The sequence below is a fragment of the Mercenaria mercenaria genome, chromosome 8, assembly GCF_021730395.1.
Source record: "Mercenaria mercenaria strain notata chromosome 8, MADL_Memer_1, whole genome shotgun sequence".
Classification (NCBI taxonomy): Eukaryota; Metazoa; Mollusca; class Bivalvia; order Venerida; family Veneridae; genus Mercenaria; species Mercenaria mercenaria.
Window position 1 is genome coordinate 6,873,277 of NC_069368.1, and position 19,282 is coordinate 6,892,558.

The 19,282-nt window shown below is 35.9% G+C and overlaps 2 protein-coding genes across 4 annotated transcripts in view; one reads left to right on the forward strand and one right to left on the reverse strand.

Annotated features, from left to right (window-relative positions):
• Nucleotides 1–19,282, reverse strand: part of LOC123523126 (uncharacterized) — a 45,382-nt gene that overhangs the window by 16,164 nt on the left and 9,936 nt on the right. For all 3 annotated transcript variants that reach the window (XM_045300774.2, XM_045300773.2, XM_045300772.2), the window contains exons 5-12: nucleotides 18,265–18,367; nucleotides 17,132–17,245; nucleotides 15,688–15,811; nucleotides 10,916–11,117; nucleotides 10,446–10,610; nucleotides 9,739–9,935; nucleotides 9,008–9,134; nucleotides 6,757–6,970 (exon numbers count right to left, since the gene is read on the reverse strand). In XM_045300774.2, coding sequence (XP_045156709.2) covers nucleotides 6,757–6,970; nucleotides 9,008–9,134; nucleotides 9,739–9,935; nucleotides 10,446–10,610; nucleotides 10,916–11,117; nucleotides 15,688–15,811; nucleotides 17,132–17,245; nucleotides 18,265–18,367 — 1,246 coding nt within the window. The remainder of the gene's footprint in view (nucleotides 1–6,756; nucleotides 6,971–9,007; nucleotides 9,135–9,738; nucleotides 9,936–10,445; nucleotides 10,611–10,915; nucleotides 11,118–15,687; nucleotides 15,812–17,131; nucleotides 17,246–18,264; nucleotides 18,368–19,282) is intronic.
• LOC123523127 (uncharacterized) lies at nucleotides 1,117–4,743 on the forward strand. Its single transcript, XM_045300775.2, has 2 exons — nucleotides 1,117–1,488; nucleotides 2,038–4,743. Exon 2 carries the CDS (start codon nucleotides 2,039–2,041, stop codon nucleotides 3,761–3,763), a length of 1,725 nt encoding a protein of 574 aa, XP_045156710.2. The 5' UTR covers nucleotides 1,117–1,488; nucleotide 2,038; the 3' UTR covers nucleotides 3,764–4,743.

A 19,282-nucleotide genomic window follows, 5' to 3' on the forward strand; every position in this document is an offset into this window, starting at 1 on the left:
TAAATGAAAGTAACTTCTGACTAACAAAATACAGTTTAAATTTGAACTTATACTCCTGTTAGAAATAGAGAATCTGTCATTGGTCTTCGGTTAAGATCAGAAAATCCCAACCCGAGGGCGCACCGCTCAAGTCTTAAACGAGGCTGTGCCGAGTTTAAGACTTGAGCGGTGCGCCCGAGGGTTGAGATTTCCAATCTTCACTGAACACCAATGATGGATTCTATTTCTCACTTACCACAACAGAAACAATAAAAACAAGCATGAAAATATGAAATTATTTAAAACGCGGGAAATTGACGTCCATAAGCAGAAGTGACGTCGTGACATTTCAGTGACGCACAATAACAAAGTTCCGCTTTAGTTGTATCGTTTGTAGTGTAACGGTACGTTCTTGTCATAAAGTAATGAATTTTGAATCGAGAAATACACTATAAGGAACAGAGAGAAAAGATAAAGGTACCTGATTTTTAATATTTTACATAAATAATATGTATATTCAGTGCATGAAGTAGTCCGTCACAGGAGTGTGGGATAACCCATGTGAGATAAGATTTTCCAGCATTTCTAAAAATAGAGATTTTTCTGTCCGGTAAGTGAGAAAAGAAGAGAATTAAAAAAACCACCAAACAAAATGAATATTTATGTGCATTAAAGGTGGTCAATCACATTTAAACAACATTTAATGACAGTTTTTACTTTTTGTACATTCTGGTAGAGAATTATTTAAGGAACAAAAAGACCGATTACATAGAGTTAGATTCCTATTTGAAATGTATATTTTATTTTTCCTATAAAATTTTGTAATTACTCCCCTTTAATATGAAAGTATATAAAAAGCTGGGTATTTCTTTTTATTTCGATACAATGTCTAGTTTTACATTTGCATTTGATAGACATATCAACTATTGAACAATCTGAACCAAAATGCAAGTTTTAAAGCTGTGTGTAGCTTCTGAATTCATTTATTTCCAATCTATCTTGGTTGCGCAACCAAGATAGGCAAAGGGAGGTAATAATAATTTTTCAAACTTGCGTTTCTAATGAATTCCATCTAAATACATAATTTTTAATGCAAATATTTTACAAATATATTACAATATGTCTATTTATACATTTCGTTAGGCAAAGTATGTTTATCAAATTTATACTTATGATAAAATAACTCTATCTTGGGTGGGCAACCAGGATAGGAAAATGAAATTTTAAAAATACCTCCAGTGAAAATCTAATTTGTATTAAGTGTTAAGTGAACATAAATGAGTGTAAATGATCAGATGCTAAAGTTTCGAACAAATCCGTTACATGGCCAAAATCTGATTATCCACCTTTAAGAGGAAACAAAAAGGAGGAAATTAAAAAGAGGACGTCAAAAGGTTAAAATGATGAAAGTAAAAAGGGAATTTCATAAAGCACCAAACAAACATAAATACGCAGTTTCAACTTTTAATAAGGAGAATAATACATTGCTCACTTCATATCAAAATAAAGGTATGTACTTTTTAAAATATTTAATAATATTTTAAGGTATATTCACTGTATATAGATGATATTACACCAGTGTCTTTTTATATTGAATATATCAAATGAGTTGAATAGAATAATAAAATGCGAGGCTCTGCCAAGCATTTTATCAATTTTATTCAACAAGATTAATAAATTCAATGTGGAAAGACAAAAATGTAATATTCATTTTTATCACATGTAAGCTTTCTTGCTGAAACATAGAAGTTTCTTCTTTTTTATCTATAATAGACCAAGTAAATTCGTCCAGCACATTCTACAAGACCAACCTACCATAAACCCAATGGATGGCCTCCCCAGACAAAGCTTCAAACTCACTGGATCTTTTTTTTAAACATTGAATATTATCTTTTTTATAGTTTCAAATGTACTTTACATCTTAGGGTTCAACAAGATAAGCATGTAGCCAAGAGTTGTACAGTTGTATAAAAGTATCCGCTGAAGTAAACACTCATTATGTTCCACTGAAGCTATCAGTCTACATTATTATGAAGATTTACTTTGTATCATTTTCAGAATGTTTCAACAACCTGGCTATATTGAGAATGTGTCAGAGAAACTGTCAGAGGTTCTTGCTGATATAGGAGTGGACGAGAGAATTGTACTAAAGCGAAGAAGATCATGGCTACTGGGTGAATCTGTAATGAACAGATCACTACAACTACAAGATTTGAAAGTTACACACTATTATTTGGGCAGTCAGCCTGAGGGGACCACTACACTGGGACTCAGTTCAGACTATGACTTACTTATATGTAATAATAACTATAATATTATACAAGATTGGAAAGATTGGCAACCTGGTATGGTAAACCTCTTGAAGATACAGGACGCAACAGTATCACCTGGCTACTGTTTGCTACAACGTTTAAGAAATGATGCTCCTCTTCCATGCAATTTTGTACCTGATGTATATTTTGTAAAAGACCGGACAGGGAGAATACTATTATGGAATGGAAAACCCTATTTACTAGTAGCTTCTTTTTTAGGGGAAGGAGTACGACATGGTCCAGCATTTGCACAACAACGACGACCTGCAACTCCTGACAATGATTTTGTTCTTGCTTTCCACTGTAAAACATGGCCTCTACAAGCTAGACAATGGTTAGACCAGCAAGGTGTAGGTCAATGGCCTTCAGATGACATGAGGAGATATTGTAGCAATACTGGATGTTTTGTTGTTGGAGTTGGAAGCAAGGGAAGTGAAAATGAAGAGACTGAATGGAGAATATCAACATCTCTAGCAGAAAGGTGTTTGATGTTAAATCTAAATATCACACAGATTCGGTGCTATGTGCTGATGAAGATGATATTAAAAACTTACATCAAGCCACAATTTGAAGACACTATTTCAAGCTACATGTGTAAAACAGTGCTATTTCACTGTATTGCAAACAAATATTCCGACATCTGGAGAGAAAATAACTTAATTATTTGTTTATCATTACAATTACTAGTCCTCCACAACTTCATTTTACATGAAAATTGTCCGCATTTTTTGTTACCTGATAATAACCTAATGAGAGCGAAGATTTCAACTGAAATCAAACCTTCCATACTTGACATATTACAGTATGTTATAAACAGTGAAGGGACAGCATTACTGGGAATTAAGTGTGATGATCTTGGTTCAAGGCTTCAGCTGAAGTTTAATAATTTAAGGTCATTAAAAACAGGTAATATCATTTCAGCGATCTTATTAAAAACAACTGCACAATCTGTTTTTGTAAGCATACAGCATTGTGTAATCAGAAACAATGATAATGGAGCAACTATCCGAAATTTGCTGAAATTCATTTTTGATCTAGTCAGTAGTTCTAATCAATGCCAAGGATTTGACAGAACAGCTTGTAGACTTCTTGCACCATGGTTCTGTACAACATTGGGATCTGTCCTGGCATCCCTCAACATTCAACAGTTCCATGGGATATCACCAGAAGCTCTAACCTGGATCTCACTGGGTCTGAACACAGATGTTGCATCTAGTAAACTGAAGTTAGCATCCATGTATTTCTGTATAGGGGATTATCACAGAACAGAAACTGCACTCAGAGATATTGAAGGAAAGTATGACCAAAACATCGTTCAGCCAGTTTGTAACTGTCATTTTTCCCAGCAAGGTTATATAAATGTAAGAGGATTCAATGAAATATCTGACACTCATATTGAAGAAGCTCTGCAGCATACTGCAGCATTCTGTGTCACATTCCTGACAAGTGAAATTAAACTGTATTCCAGTTGAACTACAGTATGAACTATTCAGATCTACACAAGAGGACCTTGCTTTCAGAGGTATTTTGGACTTCTGGATGGACTGTGCAGTGATGGATTCTCTGCCTTACCTGTACTTTCTACAACATAAGACATACAGCTATCTTGGGAGACAAGATGACAAGCAAAGAGCACTTTCCAACCTTATCAGGACCATTTACCAGGAACCAAACCTTGGTCACAGGGAAACAGCCCTAAATCTACTTTGACAGTGTATTGAACAAGAAGGCCAACCAACTGATGCCTTACGTTGTTATTTTTTATCCCTGAAACTACGGCAAAGAAACAATGTTGCCAAGATCCATATATGTAGGCTTCTATCTACTCTGGTAAATAGCCAAGCTCAGAACTGATAATTCCAGTGAAATTTGATCAAAAAATGTGCTTCCTAAATACAAGACCTACCGCTATCTTGGCAGTCAGTACGAAAAGCAAAGAGCACTTTCCAACCTTATCAGGACCATTTACCAGGAACCAAACCTTGGACACAGGGAAACAGCCCTAAATCTGCTTGGACAGTGTATGGAACAAGAAGGCCAACCAACTGATGCCTTACGTTGTTATTTTTTATCCCTGAAACTACGGCAAAGAAACAATGTTGCCAAGATCCGTATATGTAGGCTTCTATCTACTCTGGTAAATAGCCAAGCTCAGAACTGATCATTCCAGTGAAATTTGATAAAAAAATGTGCTTCCTAAATACAAGAACTACCGCTATCTTGGCAGTCAGTACGAAAAGCAAAGAGCACTTTCCAACCTTATCAGGACCACTGACCAAGAACCAAACCTTGGACACAGGGAAACAGCTGTGAATCTACTTAACAATGTATGGAACAAGAGAAAAGACCTACAGCTGCTTATCCTTAGAACTAAGGGGAAGAAACAATGTTTCCAAGATCCATTTATGTAGGCTTCTATCTGCTATGGGAAGACAGTAAAGTCAAACATGTATGTTGGAGTTAAACCTCTGATTTTAATCATTATTTGTTTGTTTTGTGTTTAACAGCAATTTTCAGACAGTATTTCAGTTATGTAACAGCAGGCAGTTCACCTGACAGGTGTTCCTGGATTTTGTACCAGTACCAATTTAATTCTCCGCAATTTTCAGTCACAATGTCTTTTATCAAACTGTAATGGAGAACACACGCCTCGCCTGTGGATTTAACTTACAACACCTCGCTCCTAAGATCTGTGCTCCCCATATTTAGCTAAATGGGCGGGTTCAAATTTCAATTAACAATTATTCTATTTTTTTCCCCCCATAAACAGTTGATAAGAGGCTATTCTTTTGTTATAACAGTTCTTTCTTAATGTTTTAATTGCTCTTATCACATTTGCTCCAAACAAAACATTCATACTCAAATATAATTCATGAATAAGAACTGTATAAAAATTCTTTCTGTTGTTAAAAAGTAGGAGTCACATTTCAGGGGGACAACAACTATTCAATTCTGTATTTTCTTAAATGCATGCTGTATTTGTACATTTCGTTTCCAACTTTTATCAATCAAGATACGTTGTTACTTGTTACAATTTAGTAGTTTCTATTCTATTTCAATATGCAAGTTTATGTTACATATCTGATCCTATCAAAGTACAGGCTGTATTTATGACTGACAGCCATGTTAAATTCACACTATTTTGTCTAATCTATTGATGCAATGTTGTAGATTATCTTGAAAAACTGAGTCATTTGTATTTAAAGCATGCATAGCTTTATGGTAAATATACATGTCTATATTAATAAAATATGTCTGTAATTATTTTAATCCTATTTTGAACTACATGTAGTTATGAATTGCCTATATTAACACTTCCCTATCCCCTGTACCTCACTAATCCCCACCATATTTTTACCTCATAAAAGTGAATATTATTGTCATTTTGGTGACAAATGTATTGACTTACTTTCTGGAAATTTGGCATCTTAATAAATGCTTCCCTTTAGCAAAATGCCCACAAGGAGGGTGGGGAGTTTTTTTTTACGAGGAGTTAACATGAGCTTCATCAAGTGGGGCAATATGTGCCCGAAGGGTTATAACAGAGGTGAGTGGAGAGAGGGGAGGGAATGCAGGCTGTGTCTGTGGGATGGTGGTCACAGGATACTTAAGGCTAAGAAATTTAATTTATTATTTTTTTGGGGTGGGGGGTGGGGGGGGGGGGGGCATGTAATGTAGATTGTTTCAGTCTGCACATCATCTCATCACCATCTACCTATTTTCCAATTTTCAAGTCAAAACATTTAATACTTTTTAAGTTATGCGCTGGACACGAAACATGATGGGCAGATTTGACCATGCTGTGACCTTGATCTTTGACCTACCATCCTGGTTCATGCACTCACAACGTGTCATCACCACCACCTACCTGTATGCTAAGTTTGAAGTCAATATCTTTCATGGTTCGTTAGAAATGGTCTGTGGACAGTTTTGACATTTTAGCTCAATTTGTGACCTTGACCTTTGACCTACAGAGCCGGTTCAAGTGCTCTGCACATACTCTTATTGCCATCTTTACCATCTAATTATATGCCAAGATTAAAGTCAATATCTCTCATTGGTATTAAGTTATGCTCTGGACACGAATTATGACGGAAAAACAGACAAACACAAACGCCATCACAATTTTTTCAAAAGGGGTGTATAAAAAAAAGAGTCAGCGATAGTTCTTAGTTGATGCTATTAATTTGAGAAATGAGAAAATGTTGTTTTTTTTTAGTTGTTGTTCGGTTTAACGTTGCACTGGCACAATTATAGGTCATATTGCAACTTTCACCTATGATAATGCATTATTTCATCACTGACGGGCACCTGGGTAGAACCACAAACCTTATGTAAGCCAGCTGGATGGCTTCCTCACAGAAAGAATTCAACACCACGGGTGAAGCTTGGACCTAAATCAAGTAGAGACCTTATCCACTTGTCCAAACAGGCCCCTCAATTGAGAAATGTAATTGAATATTACCTAGTAAGGCTGGCTGTACCTCCCTTGTCTTCATCTTGCCAGACAGCTGTTGTTTCATCATTTCTCCCCACGATTTAACCCAGGAGCGTGCCCTTTCTGCTGCTACAGGAAGTGGTTTCATGTCATGTGACCCCTGTCCCGCAGAAAATGTGATATCTTCTGCTGACTGAGAGGAAGAAAATACTTGGTGAAAGATCTCTCCATGACTGTCCAGCTGGAAAAAATGTATTTAATATGCTGGTAATCTAAAAACATAACTTATGAAGTCAATACAGGCAGATCAGACTTTGTGCTCAAGTGAGCTAATTATCTAGGTCACTCAAGGCCAGCACAATTTCTGTCAATGATATTTAACTATATTTCTACTATGTGACCATGTTAAAATTGACCAATCAGAATAATTTGAGTAATCCTGATAGACGGTCACCTGAGGAACATTTTTGTGAAATTAATTTCAAATCAGGCTAGCAGTTTTTGTCAAGAAGATTTGAAAAATTTTCAGTATACATTATAAATAAGCAAAAGTGACATTGTCCTCTGGTGGTGATGTTTTTCGATGATTCTTAGTAATTTGAACAATCTTGTAAGGGGGTCACTTAAAGATCCTTTGGTTAGCAGTTTTTGATAAGAAGATTTTTAAAGTAAAAATTGAATACAAACATGGAACAAATGTGCCAGAATGTCGCAATATATGCCCGTCATAGCAAATTTCTTTACACTAGCACATGTATTTGCATATGGAATTTAAAAAAATCCTTACCAGGTAGAAATAGGTCAAAATACACCTAACAAGAGCTGTCTGTCAGACAGCCAATACTCAACTACTGAATTGTTGTTCCAGAAGCAGGAATATTACCCTAAATGTTGAAATACCTATAAAGCTTCAATCCGGTATCTGCATTAGTTTTCGAGATAGTAACTTGCATGCAAAACTTCAACCAGAAAGTTTAAGTTCTAACAGGGACATAATTTGGCCAAAATGCATGTTAGAGTTATGGGACTTGATGCTATCACTTAGTTTTATAACTCTGAAGACACATGTGAAGTTTCAATTCATTACCTGCATTAGTTTTAGAGATGGTAACTTGCATGTAAAACCTTAACCAGGATGCAAAAATACATGTAAGATTTATGGGACTTGACCCAGTAAGGTTGGTGACTGACCTAGAAAAAGAACAAGAGCTGTCCAAAACACAGCGCACTCCACTATTGGGCAATTTGACAGTAATATGAAATTATGCCTCAATCAAAAAAAATATTAAGTATGAAAGGGGCATAATTTGGTCAAAAAATACAAATCAGAGTTATGGTGATTGTTACCACACATGCAGGTGATGATGATAAAGATACATTTTAAGTTTCAAGTCATTATCTTATATTGTACTAAAGTTATATTCAGAAAGCGAGAATGCCAAAAAAAACTTTAGGCTTTTTGAAAGGGGCATAACTCTGTCAAAAATACAATTAGAGTTATGGGGATTGTAACCACACATGCAGATAATGATTATAAAGAAATATTTTTAATTTCAAGTCATCATTTCATCAAGCTAACAAGAGCTGTCCGGAAAACAGCCAGTGCTGGACTATTCAAATCGTTGTCACAGAAGCAGTGTCAATCGAGTTTCAAACAAAACTTAAACCAGAAGTTTTCTAAGTCCAAAAGAGGGCATAATTTGCCCAAAATATATGTCAGAGTTATGGGACTTGACCCAGTGATGTTAGTAATTGACCTAGAAAAAGAAAAGATGTTTCAAAGTTATATGCCTTTAAATGATAGCCATATGTACTTGCATGCAACACTTTAACCAAGGTGTGATGCTGATGCCGACAGGAGTAGAATAGCTAGACTATTCTTTGAACAATCGAGCTAAAAACTGTATGTAACATGTATGTTGTACCACAGAATAGTGGTCTCAATTTCTCCCTACGGCCAGTAATAATAAAGTTACAATATAAGCCCTCCATGCAGGAAGAAATGCTCAGGACAAAGTCATTCTTCGATTTGATCTTTGACCTCTAAGTGTGACCTTGACCTTAGACATAGAGACGTGGTTCTCATGATGGTGAACATTTATTCCCATAATACGTCCCATCTGTCAGACGGGCGTATAAAAAAGACCACATCCCTTGCTGTTATGGTCATTTGAAGAATCCAAATATAATTTGAACAATCTTGGTACAAAGTCACCCAAGGAACATTTCTTTTAAATTATTACCAGTGCTCAGGTCAGTTAAAAATTTCTGGCCTTACCTGGAACACAACATGTCCTTGTTGCCATGGTGATGTAGATATTCCAGCTAAAGATGTATTCAGTCTTTTATACAACAGATCTGTATTTGGACATCTGTCAACAAACACTGGCCATTTAGAAATATCCCTGAAATTGTAAAATAATATTTTGGTTCACCTGTAATATGATCAGAAATTTAAAAATTATTTGAAAATACAGTCCTGCATCATACTCAAGACATTTTTTAAAAATGCTTTGTGATGTTTCTTGCTCTGAAGAGATTCTGCAAGAATTCATGACCTTACAATTTACTTTACTTAATTAGCATCTAGACTATTAACAGAGCTAGTGAGTGTTATATAAATTGATAAGCGTCATGCATAATTTACACAGAAATGCTACTTAAGTGACCCTTTACCAAGACCATCCATATAATTCAAATTCTTCTTCTTCAAAAAAAAAACCCCAAAAAAACCCCCCCGAAAAACCATGGCCAACAGTGTTGAAACTAGAAATAGTAATTTTTTTTATTTCTTTGGTAAAAGAAGAAAAATTTCATTTTATGAAAAGCAATGATACTGTAATAACTCACACTAAAATAATAAATACGATAAACAAATAATGTACGAATTACCATTAACTTATGATATAATATCAACTCATGATGTCCTTATAACTAACTATATTTATAACTCGTGTAATACTGATAACCAATAATATACTAATAACTCACAATATACTAATAACTCACGTTATTTTTGCTGCTCTATGAGGCTGTGACACTCCAAGGGGTGGTAGACCATTTCTAGCAGAAAACCTGAATGCATGAACATCTGCTGGATACTGACTCGCAAGGTAGATAAAGTTATCATCTGAGTTGATGCCAGATCCACAGACACTGGTAATGTACTGAGGAGGTGTGGATAGCATATGTTCCCATCTCAATACCTGAATATGTAAAGAATAATTATCCTCTGAGTTTTCACCCGATATACATTTACCCGGCTGGCAGCACGTGATTCTGCCTCTGCAATCAGTGCAGACAAATATCAGCCTGTACGTCCATGCAGGCTGATCATGGTCTGCACAGTTTGCTGTTCAGTCTGTAAATTTTCAGTGAACACCCCTTCAAATAATAAATAGTACTGTCTAAATTGATAGACCATTACAATTTAGATGTTCAGTCTTTTGGAATTTGAGATACGGAACTATATATATTTGTCTATTCCTTTCACATGTGTCTTGCTTTTGGTTGTGTGATTAGAAGTCAGTGACCTTAACCAATTGGCCATGGAGGCCCCTCAAACCCAGAGTGGAGAGAGACAAGCTGCTCTAGATGGCCATTCTGAAGCGGATAGAAAGAGGTATATATATTCAATTATTTTTATATGCACTCAACCCTCTATCCCTTTCACCCTTTGAAATTTCTCTCTTTACAAAGCACGGTGTAAAACTTACTGGATATTTGAGATATCTCTCATCCATTATCATGAGGTTGTAATCGGTGGCTACCAGATGATAGAATGTTGACGCTGGATGTCGATCACAAACTCGGATACGTTCTCGATTGTGCAGCAACTTACTGGGCAATGAGAAAAGATCCTGGCCTTCAGTTTCAGGTGTCTGAAAGGATAAAGTGTGTGTATTATTATCCAAGAAGAAATGTTTACAGTCCATATATGTTTCTTTCAATAAAGCTTACACAATGTCAAGGATATCTGAATCAGGTATTTCCTATCTAAACTCAAGCCATGTTATGATTTTATTCTGTCAACTACTCTTTACTTCAGCATTTCTAAATTTACTGACACTATCCAGTTCTGGGATAGCCATCATGCTTTCATCAAAATCTATTATCAGACAATCATGACCTATTTTTTGACCAATAGAAACACTGGAAACTTGTTAAAGAAGAGATATGCACATACCCTAAGATCAAACATCTGGACTGCAGTTTGGTCAGCATATATCACCTGTCTTGGATGGCTGCCATACTGAATGTGACGCCAATTATCCAACACCTGGAATCGTGGCACTCCGCATGCACTAATGGTGTCAAAACTATTTCCAAACCATAGACAGCACTGACCATTCTCATCTACCAATACACATTCACCAGGAATATATGGACTAAAATAAACAAAATGTATATTCACTCTAAGTAAAACTGCCATAAAATTGTTAAAACATAAACATCTGAAAACCTCACAACAACATCTTCATTAATAGGGAAAATTTATAATAAAAGTATTCTGCATACAGTTAGTTATTGCCATCCAATTTTCTCATCTTGTCTATTACCCTCCCCCACCCACTATCTCCCCTACCCTTCCACCCACCATCTGGTCCCTGGAAAATCTCAATACAAAATATGTTATTTTATCTTGAATCACAGACGGCTGGAACTCTCAAACAAGTATCAAGTATAGTGAACACATTTTCATGAACTGTTGCCAGGGCTAAGGAAATTTGCCAGATTCTCCATTTTAGAATGATTTTTAACTTTTTAGACCAATTTATAAAATCAACAAGAGGGCCAAGATGGCCCTAAGTCGCTCACCTGAGTAACATACAATAACAGTGTAAACATGTTTTACCTAGTGATTTCATGGAGACAAATATTTTGAAGAATTTTCATTAAGATTAGACCAAACAAGAGCTGTCCATAAGACAGCCAAGCTCGACTATTCGAAATATTGGCCCAGAAGCAGGAAAATATTACCCAAAAAGGTTAAATATCAAGAGTTTTAAGTTCAAAAGGGGACATAATTTGACCAAAATGCATATCAGTTATGGGATTTGCAGCTATCAACTAGTTTTATAACCCCGAAGGCACATGTGAAGTTTCAATTCAATATCTGCATTAGTTTTGGAGATAGAAACTTGCATGTAAAACTTTAACCAAAATTTTCTAAGTCCAAAAGGGGCATAATTTGCCCAAAATACATGCCAGAGTTATGGGACTTGACCCAGTGAGGTTAGTAATTGATATAGAAAAAGAAAAAATAAGTTTCAAATCTATATGCCTTTTAGTAATAGCTGTATGTACTTGCACGCAAAACTTTAACCAGGATTTTCTAAGTCCAAAAAGGGGAATAATTTGCTCAAAATACATGTCAGAATTATGGGACTTGATCCAGTGAGGTTGGTAATTGATCTAGAAAAAGAAAAAATAAGTTTCAAATCTATATGCCTTTTAGTAATAGCTGTATGTACTTGCATGCAAAACTTTAACCAGAATTTTCTAAGTCCAAAAGGGGGCATAATTTGGCCAAAATGAAGGTCAGAGTTATGGGACTTGCTGCTATCAACTAGTTTTATAACCCCGAAGACACATGTTAAGTTTCAATTCAATATCTGCATTAGTTTTGGAGATAGTAGCATGCATGTAAAACTTTAACCAGAATTTTCTAAGTCCAAAAGGGGGCATAATTTTCTCAAAATACATGTCAGAGTTATGGGACTTGACCCAGTGAGGTTGGTAATTGATCTAGAAAAAGAAAAAATAAGTTTCAAATCTCTATGCCTTTTAGAAATAGCTGTATGTACTTGCACGCAAAACTTTAACCAGAATTTTCTAAGTCCAAAAGTGGGCATAATTTGGCCAAAATGAAGGTCAGAGTTATGGGACTTGCTGCTATCAGGTAGTTTTATAACCCCGAAGACACATGTGAAGTTTCAATTCAATATCTGCATTAGTTTTGGAGATAGTAACTTGCATGTAAAACTTTAACCAAAATTGTCTAAGTCCAAAAGGGGGCATAATTTGCTCAAAATACATGTCAGAGTTATGGGACTTGACCCAGTGAGGTTGGTAATTGACCTAGAAAAAGAAAAAATAAGTTTCAAAGCTATATGCCTTTAATTGATGGCTGTATGTACTTGCATGCAAAAACTTAACCAAGGTGTGACGCCGACGCCGACGCCGACGCCGACACCAGGGTGAGTAGAATAGCTAGACTATTCTTCGAATAGTCGAGCTAAAAATGTGGCCTCTTTAGTGTAAACAAGCTTATTCTTTGATTTGACCTGGTGACCTAGTTTTTGACCCTACATGACCCAGATAAAAATTCATTCGATATTTCATGCACACAAACATTCTGACCAAGTTTCATGCACATCAAATGAACAAGAGTGTTAGCAAGCTTTTCTTTTGATTTGACCGGTTGACCTAGTTTTTGACCCCATATGACCAAGTTTCAAACTTAGCCTAGGAATCATCAAGATAAACATTCTGACCAAGTTTCATGAAAATGGGATCATAAATGTGGCCTCATGAGTGTTAACAAGCTTTTCCTTTGATCTGACCAGGTGACCTAGTTTTTGACCCCATATGACCAAGTTTCAAACTTAGCCTAGGAATCATCAAGATAAACATTCTGACCAAGTTTCATGAAGATAGGTCATAAATGGTTGTTGTTGCCTCTAGGTTGTTAACAAGCTTCTCCTTTGATTTGACCTGATGACCTAGTTTTTGACCCAACATGACCCAGTTTCAATCCAGGCCTAGAAATCATCAAGATAATCATTCTGTGCATGTTTGTATCAAATCAAAGCATAAATGAAACCTCTATATGGCTGAAAAGGCTAGAGATTTTTGCCCCTTTGAGGGGCAGTAACTCCAGAACCCATGATGGAATCTAGCCAGTTTTCAAAAGAAACTGAGATCTTATTTTGACTTAAGTTGTATGTAAGTGTGGCTAAAATCAAATATAAGATGTCACTTCTATTGTGTTCACAAGGTAAAACTTAACAAATTTTGGCTCTTTCAGGGGTCAGTCAGGGGCTGTAACTACGGAACCTATGATTGCATCTGACAGATTCATCATGGAATCCAAGATTTATTGTTGTTGAAGATATTTTGCAAGTTTGTATCAAATCAAACCATAAATGAAGTCTCTATATGGCTGCAAAAGCCAAAGTAGCCAATTTTGGCCATTTAAGGGGTATAACTCTGGAACCCATGATGGGATCTGGCCAGTTTTCAAAAGCAACTGAGATATTATGCCAATACAAGTTGTGTGCAAGTTTGATTAAAGCTGATTACAAAATGTGGTCTCTATTGTGTTCACAAGCCAAAAAAAGCAAACTTTGGCCCTTTAAGGGGCCATAACTCTAGAATCCATAATGGGATATCGCCAGTTTTCGAAAGGGCCGAGATATTATGCCAATACAAGTTGTGTGCAAGTCTGATTAAAGTTGATTGCAAAATGTGGTCTCTATCGTGTTCACAAGCCAAAATAGTAAATTTTGGCCCTTTAAGGGCCAATAACTCTAGAAACCATGATGGGATCTGGCCAGTTTTCAACAGGATCCTAGATATTTTTATGCCAATACAGATTATGTGCATGTCTGATTAAAGTTGATTGCAAAATGTGGTCCCTATTGTGTTCACAAGCAAAAAATAAAAATTTCTGGCCCTTTAAGGGGCCATAACTCTGGAACCCATGACGGGATCTGGCCAGTTTTAAAAAGGAACCGAGATATGACGCCAATACAAGTTGTGTGCAAGTTTGATTTAAATTGGTTGCAAAATGTGGTCTCTATCGTGTTCACAAGAAATTGTGAATGGACGACGGACGACAGACAAAATGCGATCACAAAAGCTCACCATGTCACTACGTGACAGGTGAGCTAAAATCTGTCCAGAGAAAAACCCAGAATGATATAAAGTATAAAACTTTGATCATATGTCAATACAAAGCCAGCAAGAAATTGTTGATCGCCACCTCAGATCATGTCAAACATTACACCTTAGTAACCGGTCTGGAATTAGCATGTGTTGCAACAGTTTTCACAAGGTACATCCTTTAATGCCTGTGGCTTGCCAACTACAATGTTTTAAATGCTTTTTCTTGCATGCTGGACAGGATTTTCCCGTGCTTTTCCGGTGCTAGAAAAACTCATCTTACACACCCAGGGGTGTAAGATGACTCATGTGCTATAATTTATGAATGGATGTGTAAATTCATATGCTACTATAACAAAAAAGCACCTTAAAGAAAAACCTTCCGTTTTTTTTTACATCTTCTACGAATAGAAGAGTAAGGCATGCAAGAAAAAGAATCAATCACTGGCAGCGGGTAAAGATGGGAATATCCAGCACTTGGGTAACTGTTTAGGCGTTAACTCGGCAGGAGCCTCGTTACTGCCTAAACAGGTACCCATGTGCCGGATATTCCAGCAACCAGTGAAAGATTCTTATATCAATGGGACAAACTGATTTTGACTGGGACTGACTTTTTTGGATTTAGACTATTAGCTGACTTTTGAGCAAATAAGTGTTTTAATTACTTTTGACCTAGACCGGCTGTTTACCAAGGTACAGCTTGATTGTTGGTTATTTCAGTAGCTCTGATAAATAGGAAGCACTGTGAAAAGTTTAACCCAATAAATACTTGAAAAAGGACCATAATTTGTAAAAAAATTCAACCAAGAGCTATCTAACTTGGTTATTTCAGAAGGTTTAATGACTAGAAAGCACTGTGCAATATATGCAATGATTACTGAGACAAGAACTTGTACGCAAAACTTAATCGAGGTATGATACAGACAATGATGGTGACTGCTGATTAGTTCTCATTATTATTCAAATAGTCGAGAGCAGAAATTAAGTCATTAATACTTGGCATGAGGACAACACCAGTACATGTTCAAACTGCTGAAAGCATTTTAGACAATTTCTAGTTACAAGAAATACCTTATATCCACAGACTGGAAACATTGATTCACTGGACCTTGCAACATACACAGTTTCCCGTCCTGCGAGTCTGGTGTAAATTTATACAAGTAACACTGTTCATCTGTCCTTGCTGTGATAAAATCTGAAACAAACCATCAACTCTAGCAATCAAAATAAAATCTTATTTACTATTTTTATATTTTTACTGAAATGTAGCAGTTGATCTAAGCCAAAGAATTTCACAACGTATTTTATCTAGATTATGTAACAGTTTCAGATAAATATACAGACTCCAACTTGCATGTAAATTCATAACGAATTTATTAAACAAGTCTGACGTTTAGGCTGCTGGTGGCAAGTGGTTTCGCCTTTGCGACCAGTGCAGATCAAGATCAGCCTGCACATCCTGATCATGGTTTGCACTGTTCGCTATTCAGTCAATAAATTTTCAGTGAACACCCCTTTGAATAATAAATGGTATTGCCCAAAACGGATGATGGACCAGTCCATTGTAGAAAGTTAGCAAGGTAAAGGTTAATAAAATGATACCATGTGAGATTCTGCCAAGCATTTCATCATTCTGTATTTGACAAGTTTAATGTAGGCAAGGTGAAAAGACACAAATGTAATATTCTTTTTATCACATGTTAATAATGATCTGTTTTCATCTTTCTTTGCCTATTACAGTCAATATCATTTTTTTCTATAACTGAAACATCATCGCCTCAGTAGCTGAGTGGTTTAGATTCAGATTCACTTGCCACTCAACCCTGGGGTTTAAAAGCTCACTTTGGGTGCAGAATTTTTTCATGTGAGGAAGTCATTCAGCTGGCTTATATAAGGTCAGTGGTTCTACCCAGGTGCCCTCCTCTATCTAAAATAGTGCTCACAGTGGTATCTGGGGTTTTCTTAAACCAGATATAGCCTGGAAGTCACCATATGACCTATAATTATGTTGGTGTATTGTTAAACCAAACATATACAATGCAACTGAAATCGTGTCAGCACCAACTGTTATTACACTTATGTTTTATCAAAATTTTGACACAGTGTTATTTTAGTCTAATGATTCCAAACACGTGTTAGAAGTGAGATTATCAAGTATAATTCCTTTGGTTCCACATAGCACAATCATGTACATGGACTATCATGAATAAAGAAGAAAAAATATTCTACAGGTTTTTAGTTTTTTTGACAATACAATCATAAATATACTAATTTTTGGAATATCAAAATGTTAATCTGATAATCCAAGGGGTGTTGACTTGAAGTAACAGTACCCAGGATTTTCTGGACTAAAACGATAGACATTGTATACTGGTACTGATATATACTGTTATGAAAGGAGTTCTTAACTAAAACTGTACACATGTTATTCAATGGCTAATTAAGTAATTATGTTGATCAAATTCAGCTTTCATCACTCGTGTTCTACAGTTACTCAAATCAATGTTCACTTTACCTTGACCTTGAACCTGCCGGTGTCTGACTCCGTATATGGTATTTGGTAGATCTATTTCCTCTGCACTGAACGACTGCAATAGACCATCGGCCTTCTTTGACACAAAAGTTAACCCTGTCAGCAGTTGAGGTTTAAACAATGACTGTTCAAATTTCTTTTGCATTGGGCGAGAGGTTATAAAGCAATGTGTTCAAATTTCTTTTGCTCTGGGCGAGAGGTTATAAAACAATGATGAGTTTAATTTTCTTTTGCTGAAGGTTAGAGGTAATAAAACAATGATGTGTTCAATTTCCTTTTGCTGTGGGTTAGAGCTTATAAAACAAGAGCACCGCCTTGCGGGTGCTGACGCTCATCTGATTTTTTTGTATAATAGAAATATTGTCCTACCCATGATTTTCTAAGTCTAAAAAGGGCCATCATTCTTGCAAAAAGCAGAATAGAGTTATGTTTCTTGATGTACAGCGTCCGCTTATGATGGTGAAAAACTGATGCAAGTTTTAAAGCAATAGCTTTGATAGTTTATGAGAAAAGCTGACTTAAACATAATACTCAACCAAGAAAACTGATTTTCTAAGTCCAAAAGGGGCAATAATTATTGCAAAAAGCAGGATGGAGTTATGTTTCTTGATGTACAGGGTCAGCTTATGATGGTGAACAAGTGTTGTAAGTTTCAAAGCAATAGCTTTGATAGTTTAAGAGAAAAAGTTGACCTAAACATAAAACTTAACCAAGAAATTTGATATTTTCTAAGTCCAAAAGGGGCCATAAATCTTGCAAAAAGCAGAATCGAGTTATGTTTCTTGCTGTACAGGGTCAGCTTATGATGGTGATTTTAGTCCAAACTTGCAAAATTTTGCATATGAAAAATAACAGAGGTTTTCATTTCTTTAACTTTCAATTCTCACCCATACATTGATAATTTATAAAGAGAAACAATGTTTATGGACCTGGCAACATGCCAATCAAGCTTCTGTGATTCCAAGAAATTTTTGTATATACGTGTAAAGTTTTATCTAAAAGCAGTTGAATAAAATTGTGAGTAAGACTGATATTTTACAAGTTGAAATTTTTGTACTCGCAAAAAGCATTTAAATTCAAACCCTGACACACAAAAGGCACATGATAAAGGATACGTAATTTGTTAAAATTCTCGCCCACAGCAGACGTAATGTAACAATGAGTGTCACTGACAGGAACAGTGTCTATACATCCTCCTGTATACATGTAGTTGTTAAACTGAAATTAAAGCAACTGTAATATAAATGTTTCACTGGGTTTAATGTTACACGACAAAATAGACTATCCAGCTTTGATAGTGGAGGAAGACCCCAAATGCCTCTCAGTGCATTATTTCATCACAGGCAGGTACCTGGGTTGGACCACAGACCTTAAGTAAGCCAGATGGATTGCTTCCTCACAAGAAGAATTCAGCGCCCAAAGTGAGGCTCAAACCCACAGTGGTGAGGGGCAAGTGATTTGAAGTCAGCGACTTTAACCAATCAACCATGGAGGCCCCTATGTATAAAGTAGATGTGTCATTTACAGTGTCTATACATCTTCCTGTAAACTTGTAATTCTTAAACTGAAATAATGATTATTCATTTATAACCAATATTGAAATAAAACTGAAACTTAAACAATATAACGTATTAAAATAAATTCAAACTATCACAGACACAATGAAACCTCCAGTGTCATCTAAACTAATTGTGTCTATACATCTGTCTGAATACTTGTAATTGTCTGTTTTATGCTGAAAATGGCTTAAGCAGTGACCAACAGCATGAGCCTGGGACACGTATTCATCAACATTTTACATCTGAATCTTAGTCACGGACTTCAAATCGCTAAAATTTCTTTTTTGCATTTTTAAATTAGAAAAGCCTGTCCTGAAACAGCATGAATGTGCATTCTGGTTCAGTCAAATTTAGTAAGTGTAAGTTTGGGGAAAAAATGGTTGCAGAAAATTAAATATTTGCAATAAATGCCTCATGAGTCCATGTTCAGACTAAAAATGTTGATGAATACTGACCCTGTGCACATACCGGTATTCATAAACATTTTAAGTGTGAATCTTAGACTTGATAACGCTAAAACTTATTTTTGCTCTGTCATTCTTGCTTCAGATTGTAATGAAATGTTTCAAGAATG